Source organism: Tauraco erythrolophus, chromosome 17 (assembly GCF_009769465.1).
Source record: "Tauraco erythrolophus isolate bTauEry1 chromosome 17, bTauEry1.pri, whole genome shotgun sequence".
Classification (NCBI taxonomy): Eukaryota; Metazoa; Chordata; class Aves; order Musophagiformes; family Musophagidae; genus Tauraco; species Tauraco erythrolophus.
Window position 1 is genome coordinate 11,923,537 of NC_141481.1, and position 18,934 is coordinate 11,942,470.

General features: G+C 38.4%; 1 protein-coding gene across 2 annotated transcripts in view; it reads left to right on the forward strand.

The window, feature by feature from the left end:
* The window catches only part of USP22 (ubiquitin specific peptidase 22), a 113,111-nt gene that overhangs the window by 56,493 nt on the left and 37,684 nt on the right, over window positions 1–18,934 (forward strand). Inside the window, exons 3-5 of one of the 2 annotated variants that reach the window (XM_086622239.1) lie at window positions 384–497; window positions 1,043–1,087; window positions 5,931–6,032. In XM_086622239.1, coding sequence (XP_086478365.1) covers window positions 384–497; window positions 1,043–1,087; window positions 5,931–6,032 — 261 coding nt within the window. The remainder of the gene's footprint in view (window positions 1–383; window positions 498–1,042; window positions 1,088–5,930; window positions 6,033–18,934) is intronic. The other variant, XM_086622240.1, reaches the window with a different exon arrangement.

The window sequence follows — 18,934 nt, forward strand, 5'->3', positions numbered from 1 at the left end:
ACAATTCAAAGTTACATATCAAATCTTAACAGTGCTAGTTCTGCAAGTGTTGTAGTCAGTCCCTGTAATTATGCCTTTTGGTTGCCTTGGAAGGTATATTGTGAATTACAAACAACTCGAAGGCAGCTAATGCTTTGTTGTCTTGCACCGTTTTCTTGCTGTGCCAGAAGGAATTGAATAACTTATACTGTAACTGGAAAAATTTCCCTGTTTCTTTCTCTTTTTCTTTTTTTCCCCCTTCCAGATTCTAAGGTACAGATTTTACTTTTTGTGGATTGCTGAGAAGAAAGAATGCCTGACTTGGAAGCCTACTTTAAAATGTCTTCTAGTTTGTGAACTCACGTCTTGTTTTCCTCCTCCCCAACTTCCCTTCTGTTTTGCAGCCATAGACCTTTTGTATGGGGGTATATACTGCTTTATGTGTCAAGATTACATATACGACAAAGACATGGAACAAATTGCCAAAGAAGAACAACGAAAAGCTTGGAAATTACAAGGTTTGGTTTTCCTGCCTGAATTTCTTGTTTCTGTTTTTAATCATACCTGTCCCTCCCATTTGTCAATGGCAAAAAAAAAAACAGTAAGGGGAAGAAGGAGCTCTTTGGAGATAGTAGTGCAGGCCTTGGGAGAGAGATGTCTAGCTATTACTTTCCAGGAGTTAGACTGTTAGTTTAACATGTGCGCCACACCTAATTGTAGCAAAAATATTTTATTTTTAATTGCAAAAAATAGAGCTAATATTAATCCTGAAAAACTTACGTAATATCAGAGTCAAATCTGTATTAGGTAGAAAATGTAACAGTCTGCTCCTTTAGGCTAATTTAGGTGATACAGGTGATAAATCTGTTCCCCTCACATGAAATGCCACCCTTGTGTGTGATTTTTTTTTTTAATTTTTTTTTTAAATAGAACGTGCCAGCTTACTTACACACCTGTGCTTTCATGGTACACGCACAGTATCTATGTAGAAATATTTACACACAAATATATGTACACACATTTGTTTTATTCAGTTTGCTTTCCCTAATTTTTTCTTTTTTAGCCTTCACCCCAACAGTGGTTTCTCACTACCAGTGTACAATGACAGGTAAGAAGCGTGGGCTGGCGACGCACTTCACTAACAAGCGTCCCTTTGCTGATTATCCTGCCATTTTAGACATGAATCACAGTTAAGAATGCCAGTTTTATCGTGCAAATTGTTTTCCTCTTGTTTGGATATGTTCCAATGATTGAATAATTACAGCAGACTTGATTTCATATGCCCTTTCCTGGATAGAACTACTGCAAAACAAACCTTTTCTCCTTTTTTTTGGAAAGGAAAGGAAGTAGCATGTATCTTTAACTGAGTAGTTTTTAAGCATCAGTTATAAAAGCTTGTCATCTTCCATTTCCAGTGGCCTCTAGGGGATATGTTTTCTTAAAGTGGGAAAGTCTGTATTTGAAGACAGATGACTTCTGTCTAGTAATGTCTCTTACTGAATCCATGGCATCCTGTTTCAATGTGACAGCCTTAGTCAGGGCTGATATGACTTCAAACCATTCTTAACCTCATTTCCAATTTTAAAAATAGCAGCTAACATCGTATTAACTAGAGCTTTTCTGATGGCGTATCAAAAGTATAGCTGCCTTTACTTAGTTCCTACTACAGATCCCATTCTGCTTTCTGCTTATTCCCCGTTTTGTGGGAGTTGAGTCAGAGGAAGGGAGGGTAGTGAGACTGCCAGTGAGTCCTGGAACAAGAAAAGACAGCTTAAAATGCTTTAGTGCAAAGCACTGGTTTTCAAAATAAGACAAAATGGAAACATGTTTTTAAACCTCATTTAGGCTATGCACATCTTCTGAAAACTCCAACGGTGGTGTTTTGGGCACCAAATTAATATGATAATTATATAAATATATGTTATAAATATATAATTAATGCAACAACGTAGCATTTCTTCATGATCCTGTGGAAGAGGAAGGCCTCCTAGTTCCTTACTTTTGAATATGTTAATTTAAGGAGCAATTTCTTAGTTATGTTGTCTGTAGCAAATGATAAATTTGTGCCTGCTGGGCTGAGATGCAGCCAGTTTTTCCCGCAGTGGACGCCAGGCTGCTATAGCTTATATTCTGCAGCAATTACAGCTACAAGATTGTTCATCTTGTCTTGGACCACAAAGTTGTGTGGTGAAGGGAAGAATCACTGAGAGGAACTGCCAGGCAGAAAAACTGCTCTGTACTGGTTAACTGATGAATGAATGACATTAAATATAGACATGAATGCATATTTATATGAATATGCACATTGCACCTTCTGTCCCAGGGCAAGTCTGGAATGACCATTGAAGATGCAAAATGAGGAATAGGCAACGGTGCACTTTAGATTAAAGAAAATGTCTATACCGTGTACTCCAATAAAGTCATGTCACAGGATCTTTTTTCCATGGCTTCTCATGAGGCCACGTGTATTTCCCTGCAAATTTATCTAAGGAATGAGAAAGGGAGATACATGGGAGAAATAATGGCAAATTAGACCTTTTCTTCCTTCTTTCTCCATTGCTTCAATCCATCCCCTCCTTCCCATAGTGACTCACGTTACCTGAAAGACTGTAAAGTGTAAAGGAGGAGGGAACCTGCGTTCTTCCAAACTGAGTGTCGAGATTAGCACAAACCTCAAACTCAGTGTCTTGGTTGTGTGTTTCTACCCCAGAATTAGTTCACCTCAGATAGTGTTGCCAACTGAAAGAACTTCAGAAGTTAATCCAGTCTGAGAAAACTGGGATTGGCTTAAGAATTGAAGCGTTGATGTTGTATAGTTTTAAACTTCTGGCCACAGTGCTTGAAGGGTGTTAGTGTATACTTTAATAGATGCTCACATAACAACATGATGCCTGGAGAAACAACTTTAAGAAAAACCCCAAATATCATGAGATTCATTTCATACTTTTGTAATATTAACTCTTAGTGTGCTGAGTTCCCATGTCCCGTTGCAGTTCACGGTTATACGATATAACTGAACAAGTTGAAACTCTACCATTTTCTTTTTTTCCTTGGGTGTTGAATATTCTATAATAATGAGAGAGGTGAGAATACACGGAGCCCTTCAGTCTAATTAATGTTTGGATTTTTGGGAGGTGGGGAAAATGGGGAATCTGCTAAAGTATAGCAAAGTAAACAATCTATATTAATGATTACTTACAAAATTGTGACTTTTATAAACTAGAGCCTTCATCACCTTTTCTTTCACTCATCCATATGTCCCTGATAAATTCTCTGAAAAATGACAATTTGTGTATTTGACCTAATAAAATTAATCCTTGGCTGGAGATTTCACATGCTGACTTGAATTTCTGGCTATTTTATAGCACCATTTTTAAAATGATAAATTTCCACTCCTATAGTGCTACTTTCCTTTAAGTGTAAATGGTAACTTGTGCATGTTTTGCAAATCTTTAAGGTAGTTTACACTGGAGTTTTTGGCATGTTTGTGGGTGTTTTTAAACATTTTATTAAAACTTTTTCCTACTTTAAAAAAAAACCCCAACTTTTAAACACTGAACCATTCCTAGTAAATGGTTCTATCTTTTTTCCCCAAATTTTCAAGAGTAATAAAACCTCAGCATTCTTGTTAAATTATATAGTCAGAACAGAACACTTTAATTTCTGTCTCTGGCTTGACTTGTGCTTTTTCTAATGAAAGGCTTCTGTAAGGAAGTTTTCTGTCTGTTTTGCTCTGTGTTTGTTGTGGCATTAACTGTACGTGGTTTTCTGTTTGGTTTAATTTCTTTTTGATTGAACAGTATTTGATTCACCCAGAATCCTGTAAAGTAATCCAGTCTGTCATGTTTAACTTTACTTGAAGAGTTGCTCTTGTCAAATGCTTTGGTCCACATCTTCTATAAGCTTTTAAGCTATATAATTATATATAGATATATATATAAATATATATGAATAGTCCCACTGACATATGTGGAACTATTGCATGCTTAAAGTTGAGCGCACATGTGTTTCCAGTGTGAATTCGGTTAGATTTGATTCAAACCAGGATTTAAACATAGCCAAGTGTTTTTTTTTCATTATGAGGTTTCATCCCATTGTCAGATTATACTGCGTTCGGCCATGTTTAAACTACAGTGAACTCAAATGCAAGAGTTCAAGTTCACAGCTGGCCAGTGCAGTAGCTGGTACTAACATGGTGTTGAAAATTATTCTGAGCTTTTTTACAAACAGATTTTTATATAAATCTTTAAGGAAGCATTAAAAATACGGAAAGGGTTGCTGAAGACATCAGTACAAAACCTGTTGCAAGCCAATGTTCTGTCATATGTGAACTGTCCATATGTGCGTCTCTGAAGCTGCTTCCTTCGTTTGCCCATGCATCCTGTATAGTGTGTTCAAAGCATCGCAGCTGTTGTAGCTCGTCGGCCTGTTACACAGTAATTAGTTTCCTTTTCTGTTTTCCTGGGCGTGTAGCTTGGTGCTGAACCTTGGGTAAAGGAAAGGGACTGTATGATTCGGGTATTCTTTCTTATGCTTCCTGCATAATCTGTTGGGGAATCAAATGGAGAGATGGGTGCATCCATGTAAACAAGAATTTTCTAGTCCTCAAGAATCCAGGAATGACACCCTTTATTACTAGAACCTGGAGGGTCAGTAGTGACTATGATTTGAACACTTTTGGGTGGGTGGCTTCTGACAAGCATAGCTATTTCTGAAAATGAAGATCAAAGAGCTATTAAAATTTAATGTATATTATGCAGAATGTGTAAGCCTCTAGCTATATTTTCTACTCTCCTTTTCATATGTATGATTTATAATTTATTTTCTGTAGCACAGCACTGTTTCTGCTCCATGCATTCTGTGAGAAATAACTCTTAATTGACTTTAATCCTCAGTTTAGAATAGATTGCTTGTCATCTTGCTATTCGTTACTTTTAATGCCGAGATGCTTTTGTGACTCACTGTAATTGACCTTGCCTAGTAATTTCTCTGTGTTACATGGAATGCTGCACCAGTGCTTAGCTGGTCAGCATGTGAGTCTTCACTGTTGTGTTTTTCTTGCATCAGATTTATGCTGAACACAACTCTATGCTTACTTCAGATCTGTTCTCTGTACTACTTACTCACTTCTACTGCACTTTCCTTTGAACAAAAGAAATGTTTTGGAACTACAGTGTTGAGGTTTAAAGAGAATAATGACAGATTTTAGCTGCAGCTCATGAGTAAAGGTAGCTGAGTATTTGGAGAGTGTTGGTTGGTTGCTGGGGAAGGGTTGTGTTTAAACCTACTACTAATTGCATTTTTAGGTAATATTAACTGTGTCAGTAAAGTGAATATCGAGTATTAGAACTTGCTAATATCCAGCCCTACATCAATGGTTATAAGGAGAGGTCATACTCTGTAATGGTATATCCTAAGACATGTAGTAACTGTTCAGTATATCGAATTATTAAATTCTGCTGTTCATCTGTAAAGATTAAGCTTCTATCTGTCCATTAAGTTGGGTTGGTTTTGATTTATTTACTTGTCAAAGTTCAGTGATGAGATTTCTTGGTTATCCTGTATCTTCTAAAATCATATGGTGGTTCTGTCATTTAACCTCCTCTGAGCACAAAGAAATGCATTTTTGAGTAATAGTGGATTTATCCTTGTGCTGGAATTTCTTTTTATCTGAAAGGAGAATTATAATCCCATAATGGAAAATTTATTTGGGCTAGGTATTCTTTGTAAGTAAAGTGCTTTTCTTTTTTTAGTTCTAATGTGTTGGAAGACTGGTTGATACCTTAATGAACTGTATTTTTTGGAGGCAGGGGTAAAAAGAAATCAATCTCTTACAGATGTACGTAGATTGAACCTAACTTAATGGACAGTGTGTTGAAAGTTTTTACTTGAACAGAGATTTTAATCCTTTTACTAAACAACTTCCTGAAACTTTCTTTTCGTCTGCTTAGGCATTGGAGAGAAGTATTCAACATGGGAGCCAACCAAACGGGAGTTAGAATTGCTACGACACAACCCCAAGCGGAGAAAAATAACCACAAACTGCACCATAGGTAAGTTCTAGACATCCTTGCTGAAGCCGATTCTGAGTGCTTGTATGTTCAAAATTCTGTGGGGTTTCTCCATAAATAATTTTTACCCTGAGTTAATTGTAGTAGATTTCCTTAACCGTTAGGATAACAAAATAAAGGGGTTTTTTATACTACCTTTTTCTCACTGTAGAAGGATCTCTGCTCTGTCACTTCAGATACTGATGATGAGTCATCCGTGTAACAACTACAAAACAGAACTTTTCTTTGACAATATGCATTTAAAGACTTGAGCAGAAATCAGTGATGTTCTCTCAACTTGATCTTCATCAGAGATCTTAGGCAGGTGTATGAAGGGGAATCCTGTAGTTGAGATGAATCCTTAACTATAGCAGTCTCGTGGTCAATCTGTTTTTAGCAGGCAGAATAAGCACAGTGATGTCTTTCTGCTTCATGTCCTAAACTCTATATGGAGCCTCTTCAATTTCATATTGACTCTGAAAAGATGTAGTTTGTTCTCCAGTGTGTGTCAAATAGCAGTTTTGAAATGCATATCAAATGTTTAATGTTTAGAGTTCAAGTCTTGGAGCAAAGAACTCTCTGAAATATGGACATATCTACTTGTGGCTGGAGAGTATTTGGGTAAGGGTGATGAAAATGAGCAGCGTTTTTCCAATTTTTTTTCTGCTGTCTTTACATTAGGTGAGTAGGGGGTTAAAACCAGCTTCCTGATAAGCTCTAATGAAGGTTATTTTCCTATACTGTGAAATGCACACTAACATTTTAATGGTAAAGGTACAAAGTTGGAGATGTAGCTATAGACATCAAAAGTAGGAAACTATTTAAAAGGTTTTTTCCTAATTTTTAAGCTACTCTACTGTTTTGTGAGAATGTGTCACACTTTCAGCACGCTTGCTTTTGTCAAAATACACTGAACTTAATTGCCTAAACTTTCTAACGTCATGTTTCTAATACAGTAAGTCATATTTAATCCAAAATATGTGTATGTATATTTGGAAAATGGACCGAGAAGCACAGAGTAAGTTGTAGTGAGTTGAAAATGTGTATAGAATGGTAATTTTAAAGAAAGGACCTATGGATTTGCAATAGTGGAACAGGAAAGAGTTGGAAAAACATCTGGACTTCGGAAACTTCAGGTGGCCTGGGAAAAAATAACTAGGCAAAGATTGCCTGCATCACATTCACACTGGGATTTTGTGTTTGATGAGTAAAGACTGTTACAAATTGCTTAAGGTAATAGAACGGCGCAGGGCGGAAGAAAAAGTTTGATATAATTTCGAAAGCGAATGTGACCTTTCTGAAGAACTGAAACACTTCTGCATTTCTCTTTCCAGTTTGAAGGAGTGCTATGCCTACTCTTACAGGATTTTAAATTTTTCAGTCTGTTTTAAAAGGACACGTCTGGTTGCATGAAATCTCATACAACGCTGCATGGGCGGGGGAGCGCTCATGAAACACAGGGGATAAGGGAAATGACTGATCTCTTCACTTCTGCAGGCATGCTTTTAATAATTTCTCCTACTGAGCCCTGGAGCTGTCTATGTGCTGAGATTTAGAAAGAGGAAAAAAAATCAAAGCACCCAAGAGACATAATGCAGTTTTGGGCTATAGTTAAAAGCAAGAGAGTAGCTTTCTTTCACAAAAATACGTTGGGGGTTTAGCTGAAGGAAGAAAAGACCTGCCATTGTCCTTGAGCCTTTTCTCCCCATCTAACCTGCTGCTAAATATATATATCTGCTTCAGAGTCTTTTTCCCTTCACTCTCCTCACATTGACTTGTCTGTTTGCAGTTTCAGATCAGTGAAGAGCCTATATGCAGACTGAAATGCTGCAATTTTCTGGACATTCCCATTTCTCTCCCTTTTCTAATACTCAATTCTTTTGACATCAAGTTTTTATCAATCCCATAGCAGATATTAGTGAATCCAGTTTGTCTTCTGAGGTAGGTAAATGGCTCAGAGATCAGGTGTAATGTCCAGTTCTATTGGTTCTGAAAAATGAAGATTATGTTGATAACCATCTGTAAGAATTGCACATCTGTGGATCAGTTCTGTTTACAAAAGAGCCTGTTAAAGCATAACCAGCTGCCTTTTATGTATAAAACGCGCTCCACAAAGCTATTTTAAGAGGAATGCCAGGGGTGTTTGCTGCTTTCTGTCTTACCTCCAGAGATACACTGATGTCAGCTGGGAGACAGCACGTTTAACTGCTCTGCCATGACCTTCTGAAATGGTTATTGTGCCGATGCCCATTTCAGTATTTGTGTAAGACAATTGTCTTAGTATTATAGCTAAAAGAAGTGGGACAGTACTCTGAAACCTGGGACAGGCTTGGCCTTGAAAGGATGTGCTAAACTTGTATGTGAAGGACTTGCATATGATTTTTAGCTCTAGTAATAAAATACATTAAAATTGATGTTATTCATATCTGGAGCACACTTACGTGGTAAAATGTATTTTTTTGTAGTTTCTTGTTATGTTATTTACATGACACTCATTTAGGTGAATGTTGTACTCTATGGCAGAACCCTTTTTGTATGTATAGGGATCTTTTTTTATTCCAGGTTTGTAGCAATGTCATGATGCCTCTCAAACAGCTGGATGTGTCTGCTACTTTTTCTGAGCTATTTGAACTTTTATACAGCTGCAGGATCCTTTGTCTTTCATTAGCACCATAAATTAAACCTGAAGAACACTGTCATGAAATGAACATGTTATCATGGAGGATGGAACTGGTAGTTCATTAAAGGCAATACTGCACAAAATTCCTGGGTTTTGATTTAGCAAAATGAAATGATGTTTCCACTTCTGTGACAGTTTGAAATCCATTGAAGAAAGAACTTCTTGTTCACATCCTCAAAGAAACCCTAAAAAAATCTACAACAAAAAGCCCCACCCACCACCCATCAAAAAAACAACCTAACAAAACCCCATGAATTTTGCTTGGTTCTCTTCTAAAACAGAATGTGTTTCCATCTTGTGGATATTTTTCCATGTAGTAAGAAGGTAGAGTAGGTAACTTTCCTTGAATTGCTATTTTGCCATTGAGCAAATTGCTCTTCAAATGAAAACTCACACCAGGCACTGCCACAGGTCGTAGAAACTCTGCTGATTCCTGCCTTTCGAGATCTAAACGAAGGGCTGTTCAGTGTTGCACATCAGCATCTCCCAAGTGACCTGGAGACCATCGTTAACCAAGTGGAAATGTTGAGCTATCTACATGTGAGAAGTCAGGATGAAAAATCCTCACGTAGTGTGGATTTTATGTGAGGCATTTCATATTCTGAAGTCACAGCAGATTGGGAATGTTGATGAAGCTTCTGTATTTCAAGACATTCAAGAGGAGCATATAGTCTACTCAGACCATAAACATATGCTCTCTGGTAGCAATATCAGCTTGAGACCTTGTGTGCCCCAGGGTGCTGTAGCATGCTGCCTTTTCCATTGTGCTGGCACAGTTGTTTTTCAGGTGATCCAGATCAGGCTGAAGGGATGGCACATTGTGGGGGATGCAGAGGGTGAGTGGAAAGTAGAAATTCCTTAAGCTACTGTGTGTTGTCAGCAGCAGTACTGGGTCGTGGCCCAGACTGTTCAATTCATAGAATATTTCTGTTCATAGAAATGCTCATCTTGATTTTTGATTGAAGCTGATGTTTCAGGCATCCTATGAACACCAAAACTTTTCTATGGAAAATTAGGTAAGTCTTAAACATAACAATTATTAAATTAGATTCTAGCAGTGTAAAAGGAAAATGCCATTTTTCAGCCTGTTGTCTGTAAAGAGGCTGCCCTCAGCAAGTGAGGGCAGTGACCAAGCTCCAAGAGCACAAGCAAATTTTTTATTACGAGGTCGTACAAGAAGTGAAAGTGTTGCAGTATCTTTTGGGAACCCTTCTCCAAAGCTCATCTTGTTCTGTTGTCATTAGTGCTCCCAGCAGATCAGATCTCCCGAGTACATGAAGTATTAGCTTGGGATCAGCTGGTCTCTGATTAGCATGTGAAGTGACTTTGTGGCTGAAGATTGGTATATTAACAATAGGAAGAATTAGGCTCCCAAGGCACGTGGGTAATTAGCAGGAGCCACCTGGGATTCCCATTTGCAGTGTTGCAAAAAGGCAGAGGGGATAGTCTTTATAGGAGACTGAGTAAATCCTTCTCAGAAAGGATGATGAGATGAGGAGGAGGCAGAAGCAATAGCTACATGGGAGTAGCAGGTGGTTTTTGCAGCTGTGCAACGCTGAGCAGTGTGATGTGACAAAGAGCAGCAGGAGTGGAATAAACACAGCAGCAGAGCTCCCATGCAAAGGTGGGCAGCGGCCTGGAAAATACTTCTGGTTCTCAAGAGAAGCTACCAGGAGCGTTTCCACTTCTGTAGAAGTGGCGGTAGCTTGAAGGTGTTGAAGGCTACGTTAGAACTTGGAGAGGTTTTGTGAATGTACCAGCTTTCTGGTGGACTACTTCTAGTTGGCTGCTACTTAAGGTAGCTCAAGAGGAAAAGTGGAATGAAAAACGTGGTTTGGTACGCCCCCAAAGTTTTAGCTGAAACTTAAATTTAAAAGTTACTGATTTGTAAGCAGTAATACTTTTATATTTGAAATCATGACCACACAAAGTGCACCTTGATTAGAAGTCTCTTTGATTCTTAATTTTTTTTTTAGACTGCTGTGTGAAAGGAAAGGAAAACCACCTTTAAGACTACTTAGGTGAATATTTACTCTCTGACCATTTTTTTTCATCTGACTTCATAATTAGAATGGATATCTGGTTGGAAAGCCGTTTCCTAAAAGTTTGGATTAATAAAGTAAAAAAAATGCTACCCTTCTCTCAGGGAGATCCTTCTGTTTCTGTTTTACCTTGTCATGAGCTCTGATCATTGCACTGAGTTATGTAATATTTTTCCTAGGTCTAAAATTGATAAACTGATAGTAAAAATAAACTTAACCCTTTCCTCTCAATGATTCCAGGGAATTCTAAGAAAAATTAGACACGTGTGAATCTTTTAAGAATTCTAAAACGTAAGCTTTGGTTTACTTGCTGAGGTTTGTAGAGATTGACTTTCAGAAAGTCTTGCTAGACTTTCGAAGTTGACCTCTTCAGCTATATAAAATACAAAGCTTTCCTGTGCCAAAGATGTTTTGAAAAGGAATTCCAGATTTGGTATTTCAGTAGCCTTTTTGTATATTGATCATCGTCTGAGAGCATGTCGCCTAGTTTTCCAAAGCTAGTGCCAGAAAGCAGTTTACATCACTGCTGTAATGTCACTTTGTATAGTTTATCTTCACAGCAGTCGTTGATTATCTGTGATTTAATTGCTCTTGGGTAGGCTTAGGGACAACCGCATGATCACTGGAGTCCCTGTAGTGTTTACCTGCTTGGAGTGAGTGAACTTTTGTTACAGAAGCTTCTGTAGAAAAGTCAGTCACCTTAACCGTCACATTTGAGAGTTTACTAATTAGCACTACTTCTTCAGAACGCTTATTTGGTACCAGGCTAGCTTCACTGAGGAATGAGCAGGTTTTCTGCTCTAAATATTTGATTGAATTTTAGGCCCTCTTTCAGAAAGGACATAAGCTGAAGTCTTTCAATATGAGTTGTCCTGTTTATGTTTTCATTTCATGTCATGGTTTTGCAGGAGCATACTCTTTAATGAATGTTAAGAAAACCAAACTCTAAAAAGCATTTCTGATAAAACCAATAAGATCTTATCTATCCCTCTCTCCTCCCTCTGTGCTGATGCTACTCGTTAAACAAAAGAACTAGCAGTATACTTCTCTCCAGTACCTGCTCAGGGTGAAGACGTGCTACAACTGAGGTAGACAGGGGACAAGCCTTTTTTTTAACTCTTCACCGTTTTTTATGCTTCCCTTTAATTCCAGCCACATGGTCCCACCCTCTCCTGGGCATTCACTCGTGCACTGTTAAGCTGGTTGCAGAGTCTGTTCAGTTCATTAACCTGGCAGAAACAGTGTTGTGCTTTTTGGTGGTGGTGGTTTTGCAGGAGCAATGTTCTCCTGTATTAATGCACTCAATGGCTGGACAAGGTTCTGACCCAGGCACAAAGCTGGAGCCCAGGAGCAGGATGCGTGGCTGGGAGTAGGGGGGAACCTCCTTTTGCTGCCAGCAAGCCACCCTGCATCCGAGCTGTGGTCCGTTTGTCTACAGCAAGGGTTAACTACTCCTGGATTGTCACCTTAGTAAGACTTGAAATTAGAGTAAGCCAGGAGGTCAATTTTAAACAGAAAATAAACTTTTCAGGCTTTTTGGGATCCCATGTGAAGAAGACAAAATCCTTTGAGAAGCTGACATCAGTGATAATGTGGTCTTTATTGTTGCATATTTAGCTTAATGTTTTTTAAGTAAATACTACATAATTACGTGAGTTCCTTCTTGTCTTCTAAGATTCTAAAATCAGTCAGTTATCTTGTATTTATCAATTTACTTTTTTTTTTAAATCAATCAGCAGTAAGGCTGAAATCTAAATGACCTTTTTGGCTTTATGCCATTTACTCTTCCTGCTGTAGCATATATGGATAATCTCAAAGTTTATGGCTCTTCCTTTTCACCCTTTATACGCAGTCCCCCTCCCCAAGAGAAAAAAAAAGTTCTTTGAAAGTAACTAATATGAAATGTTTGCCTGTCTTTTCCTTGATGATTGAAGAATAGTTGAAACTTGCAGGGCGTGTTTTTCAGCTTGTAAAGATTAATGAAAGGGTACCACTTCCCTTTACAAAGAACATTTTCCCCCAAGGGTTTAGTCTTGATGGCAAGTTAAAATGCTGTAACAAGTTGAAGTATAAACCAGTTAACATCTTTTGTCCAGGGAGTATCAGGGAATAATAGTGAGATAGCTTGGAAAATAAAATCATTTATTCAAGGAAATCATGACTAGTTTTGGCTTTCCTTAGGCCTCCCAGTATTTTTTCTGTTGATCTTCTTGCAGTAGTGTATAGATTGTTGAAGAAACCACCAGACCTAACTTTTCTAGATTGGAAATACTCTTAGAAGCTCTTAAAAATATGATACTTTTAGATTGTTTTTGGGGTTTGGTATTTCCACCCCACCTCCCCAATATCTCTGTACAGAAAAAATCCCATGCCTTTTCTTTGTTTCCAGTAAAAATTAACAAAATGCCAAAAACAATTTTGAGGAGAAGTTACTTTGAAGCTTGAGCTTGGTGGTAGGTTGGCATTGGAAACAGCTTTTGCAAGGATGTGCTAAATGTGTTCCGGGGGAGATTCTCAGGTTCAGGGGTCTGCTTGAAGGTTTTAATTTGTGTAGCTTTATGTGGGAGCAGTTTAGTTTAAAACAGCATAGCAAGCCGAGTAGAACCTTTGGGTATATTTGCTCTCTGAGGAGTACTGGGCTTTCATACAGGTTTAGAATTATTTTAAAAATATATATTAAAAATTATGAGTGGTTTGACTTTTTTCCTTCCCTGTAAAACTTGTTTTGCATGTTTTATTAGTGGTGATAGAAGAACAGAGACAAACATCAAGGTGTGGGCAGGTGCATAGCTGCGGTAATATGAAATAACACAGATGAAGAAACGTTAACATAAGCATCAAAGTTTGTAAAGCCAGAATTCCAGTCTCCAGGGTTATTTACCTGAAATACAGACTCTGCAGACTGTATGAACTTAAAACTATTTGTATGTGAAGTAAGCAGATTGCAGTTGGGGTTGAATTTTTCTATTATCCTGTCTTGGAAAATTGCCATTCATATTACTTGCATAGAAAATACTTTAATTTTGTAACTCTAGGTGGCTCTTGGGGATTTGAGACAAAGGAGGATACACTGTGTGTGTTCACAATGTGAAATTCCTTAGAAGACAGGGTTCTTAATCCAGGGCTTGGATCCTGTTCCAAACTTCTAACTCAAACCTGATTTTCTTCCTCTGGATTTTTTTTTTAAAGCGGATCCATGGCTGTTACTGATCCATACATGTAATTTTTAGTCTACAGACAGTGTTTCAATTTGACTTTTCTAAAATTGTGGTCTGCACTTCTTCAGGTGAAACTTATCATTTGGATCAGTTGGGTAGCAGCATAAAAAAGCCTTTTTTTTCTTCCCCTTCTTAGATCCTGATTCAACTTTCAAGTGTAAGATGTTTGCCGACTTAATTACTTGTCCTACCTATTTCGCTCTAATGGTAGTTAATTTTTTTCCTGTGCTGTTCTTTCTTCACCAAGTCGTTACATAACTTCAATATGCCGTCAAAACACTAGGCTTTTAACATGAAAAATGCAGTAAATGTAGTCAGTTGTCATCGTCTGCTTGAACAGGTTTTGATGGGAATGGGAGGCTTCTTATCAAGAAAAACCCAACAGCAATATATAGCCAGAATTTGATTCTGGCCCTCTGAGCAAGATACTTTTATTTAGAGAAAGTATTTTTTCTTTGTTTGTTTAAAATTAAAGAAAATGTATCAGGGCATTTGTTTAAAGTAGTATTTAACTGGCTTAAAAAAAAAAATAATCAAAACAGTGGATGCTTACAGAAAATCAGATGTGCTGGAAGTGCTCAGTGTTCTGTGTGTGTCAGAACAAACAGCAGACCTTACCCTTCGACAGCAAACCCTGAGGTCAGCAGGTATGTCTCCTGTTTTCCTGACCACACTGTGCCACGCTACAGACTATGACTCTCTTCATCAGTATCATGCAGTCATCCTCTAAAAACCAAAACCTTCCTTGGAACAGAGTGTATTTTTCACCGTACAGTGGTGCAGTCAATTAAAAGATGCTTTCATTATCTAAACTGAGCCAGATTAGGAAGTTCAGAATTGGCCCGTGTAGCTACACTGATTAGTCCTAACATGTGCCTGTCGTCTGGTCATGGGCAGAGACGCACCCTTAGCATGAGAAAATTCTTCTTACTGTTAAAAAACCCAACCCAAACCAAAGAAACAAGCTGTGATTTACCACTGTATTTTAACCTGATTAACTAACTCTGTGTTGCTGCAGAGAGCGTGGCATTTTCAACAAGGCCAGTAATCCCCATCTCAGTTTTGTTCTTTTGTGGATCGCTTTTGGATTATATTTACTGTGACCTTCCATTCTGCTCTTCCGTGTCTGCTTCTAGAGTTAGGCTTTGTGTGGACAGAAGGTAGATACAGTATATACTACAACTAGGAATATGCATAAACAGCATGTGGCATGGTTTGTGTGTGGTGGATTGTTGGAATAGCTCCGTGCCAATTCATCAACAATAATTTGTGCATATTAATATATTTGGATGCATTTAATTTCATTGGCAGTTAGCCTGCTCCTTAAGTTATTAATTTGTGAAATCTGTTTTGAGGAAGGGTAAAAACTTGTAGGCAGCATATGGTGTGATATTGGGGGGAAAGGACGGCTGCGGGTGTGAATTTTATTTTGTCAGTTTAGTGGGAGTACCTCTTGTTCTTCAAAGATGCCATCTGCACAGGATTCTCACTGCAAATCTTATGCTTCTGTGCAGATCATGCAAGATCTCGCTGAGCTTTTAAGTTTGGTTGCTTTGGGGGAGGGCAAAGAGAGGTGTTTTTTTTTTTCTGGCCAACTTTGGAAATATTTTATTGTGTTCAAAGGCTTTTTCTATTTGCCATCCAGTTGCCATATAAAAATACCTTGAGGGTTCTACAACTTAAGTAGCTTTTAAAGGCTGGTTGTCATAATGCTCCGTATCGATCATTCAGTCATTTTTGACACACGCAGTTCCTCCTCTTTGCCTGCTACTGGTCTTTTTTGACATTAGGTGTCTTCTATCTGTTCTCCCTGACCTTCCTGCACTTATCAGATTAAATCATTATTTTTGTGCTCTGGTTCACAGAACTTTAATGTCTTGAGCCTGGCTTTGAGGTGTGTGAGAATGCAGGTCCTTTTTCAGTTATGTGATTGCTGTAGGAGTTTCTCCCTACCTTTATTCAGCTTCTTTATATTAGTTCCCCTCTGTGTATCTGAGCGTACACTGAGCACCACAGTTGTAAGGGCTCTGGCTCTGTTGTTAAACTGAGGCATTTTGTGCAATGCATATACCTAAATGTGGCATTTTATGCCATGGTTTGTGCGGAAACAGGCGCCTTTTTGTTTCTTTGGCTCTTGATGTGACGTGCTTGGAGTGCCTCATGTTTCATCTTCTCCAGCCCACTGATCTTCATGTGTTACAGGGGTCAGATCATCAAAGCTATTACCAAGTATCAATATATGTATATATCGTATATGAAAGGTGTTTTCTTCTGTTGCGTGTTCCCAAAGTTTGAGACCCAGATTGAATGTATGCGTTCCCCAATGTGTTCACGCAGTGCTAAGAGATCCTGACAGAGTTTGGATCAAGTTGAAGCACAACAGACAAAATTTGTTCAGTGGGTCTTCACATGCCAAGATAGGATTCAGAAGTTTGGTACGAGTTCTGCTGCAGAACTTAATGTCTTTTTCAGTCTTACTCGTTTCAACTGAGAAAATCAAATGGAGAGAGATGATTGCCATGGATGATTACGTGCTGTACAGCTTTCTGGTTTTGGGAATGTGGTGCATTGGTTTCTTCTTAAGACATCTGAAAGAAAAACAACTTTGCAAGGCAGATGGTCAGTAAAAATGCTGAAAATAGGACATTATGGATATAAAACCTGGCATTTTCCTTGCTCTTGAAGAGGGGGGAAAAAAAAAAGCAGCAGATCTTTATTTGCCCAGTGTCCACAAGTCCCCTTTCTGCTGGGTGACTTACCAAAAAGTTCAGAACTAATCTTGCATGTTGCAGAGGTCCTTGGCTTTGTTGCCCTTTCCCTTCCTGCCCCACATTTATTTTAAACTGAAGCTTGGCCATGGGAGACAGTAAATTCATATAGATGCCTGTTACATTTATAAATATTTTAAAATCAGTTTTTAGGTGTGGATTTAACTGTGTCACCTTAGTTTATGAAAAGGCCTTTCCCTGGCTTTTTTTATTATGGGTCTTTTTTAAAATACAGATTATTCTTTACATTTATAGTACAAGGCAGCCATTGCTTTGACAGGAAGCGCAATTCAACTTCACATCCTGGCCGGGAGAAATTGCTCCTGGAGTATTTTTATTTTTTTTTTTTAATCCTACCTAGCTGAAAACCAAGCCCTTGTGGACTTGTCATGTGAAACTTGGTGTGGTTGTCTCAGGATTGTTGTCATGCTCTGCAGCTACAAGACAGCAAAATACTTAACTCTAAAGGGAAGTATTGTTACTTGTATTCCAGTCTGTTTGTTTTTACTGTAATTGTGATTGATTCAAGGACACATTTTCTAGATTTGGCCCACAGAAGGCGTCTGTCCAGCTGTTCTCTTTTACTTTTCGTGGGGAAATAGAATGGCTCATGCCATACCCACTCAGGTGCACAGGAATTTCTGGTGGAGAAAACCAGTGATACCACAGTATCTTGGACAAATTATCTCCTCCCTCATTTTAGGAGCTTTTGTAAAGCTGTTGTATTAAAAAAGTATTGAAAAATGTTATACTAATTCAGAAGCTCTAATGCCACTGGCAGAGGAGCTTATCTGTAGATTTCGTAGCGTATGTGTATCTTTCATACTGATGTTGTTGTGTTTCTTAAACTCCGCATTAATTTATTTACTGAGATGACACTGGAACACTTCAGAATGCAAGTACATCGGGAATATTGCAGGATCTCATCACTGGAGTGGTTTAAGAACAATTCAGTGAAACATTTGTCAGAAATAACATAGGTTGTGTTAATTCTGCTTTGAGGCAGAGGGCTAGACCAGGTGACTTCTCAAGATCTTCTACAGCTATTTTTCCTATGATTTTAGTGGAAGATTCAGTGCACTTCTCAGTGGTTTGGTTAAAAATACTCACTTTGTTTTCTTTTGGAAGCATGTTTCTTAATTTAAATTCACAGGGGAAAAAAATACTTGCAGTCCCCTGTCTTGCTTGAATCAGCTTCTCTATTTACATGGACTATATGAAAAATTAAACTTAAGAGGTTTGTTTGTTTGTATTGCCAGATATTTTATAACGCTGACTCACTTTACCAGGCTGAGGGTGTGCCCACAAGCCAATTATCGTCAAATCAAAAGGACGAGGACTTAAAGGACATCAAGTGCTCCTGCCTTGCCTGTGTGCGTGGTCTGAACCCAAGCACACAGTTACTGCGAAGTAAATGACAGACTGGAACCTCATAGCCTGGCTTACCCTGCCCACACCGATAAAAGAGATCACTTGCCTCGTTTGAAGTGCTTTAAGCCTGGAGAAACAGAAATAAAAATAAGCATATTTGGTCAGTACTCTCCTGGAGAATCAGGCGCACAGTGCTTCCCCACCACTGAACTTGCAAAGTATCTACAGGCAAATGAAATTGCAGCGAGCGTGCCCGAAGGCAGAGAATGGAAACTCCTCTGGGCTGCGAAATGGTTTGTGTTTTGCCATCATTAGATTGTGAATTGGTTCAAAGATGTACATACTGTAAGTATAGTACAGAGAGCACTTTGAGTCTGGCACACTACGCACACTTGGGAATCACTGGTGTGCAGAGGATTTTTCATCTGTGCAATAATAATCTGAAATGCTACACTTTTGTTTGCTTGATCATACTCTTGGTAACTTGCTTGATCCGTTTGCTCCAAGGATGTGACTTAACCTTAGGTTCTTCCAACAATCCAAGTCCAAGTAGCATGTGTGGAAAGGCTGATGTGTTGCTTTAAGGAAGAATGTGTAGTAAAGCAACCTTTGGTAGTTATTGCTTGCAAATGTGTGTGTTTCTCCCAAATCTGGCAAAGTTAAGGGTAACCTTTCTTGAATCTCCATTTGTTGCTGATTATTTCTATGTCATTACGAGAAATTCTTTATTTAAATAAGCTACAAACACGTATCTCCTATGCTGGGCTTTTAGCCCAGTGTTGTTTCAATGTTATGTGATTGCTTTTAATTAAAGGTACAGCATGAT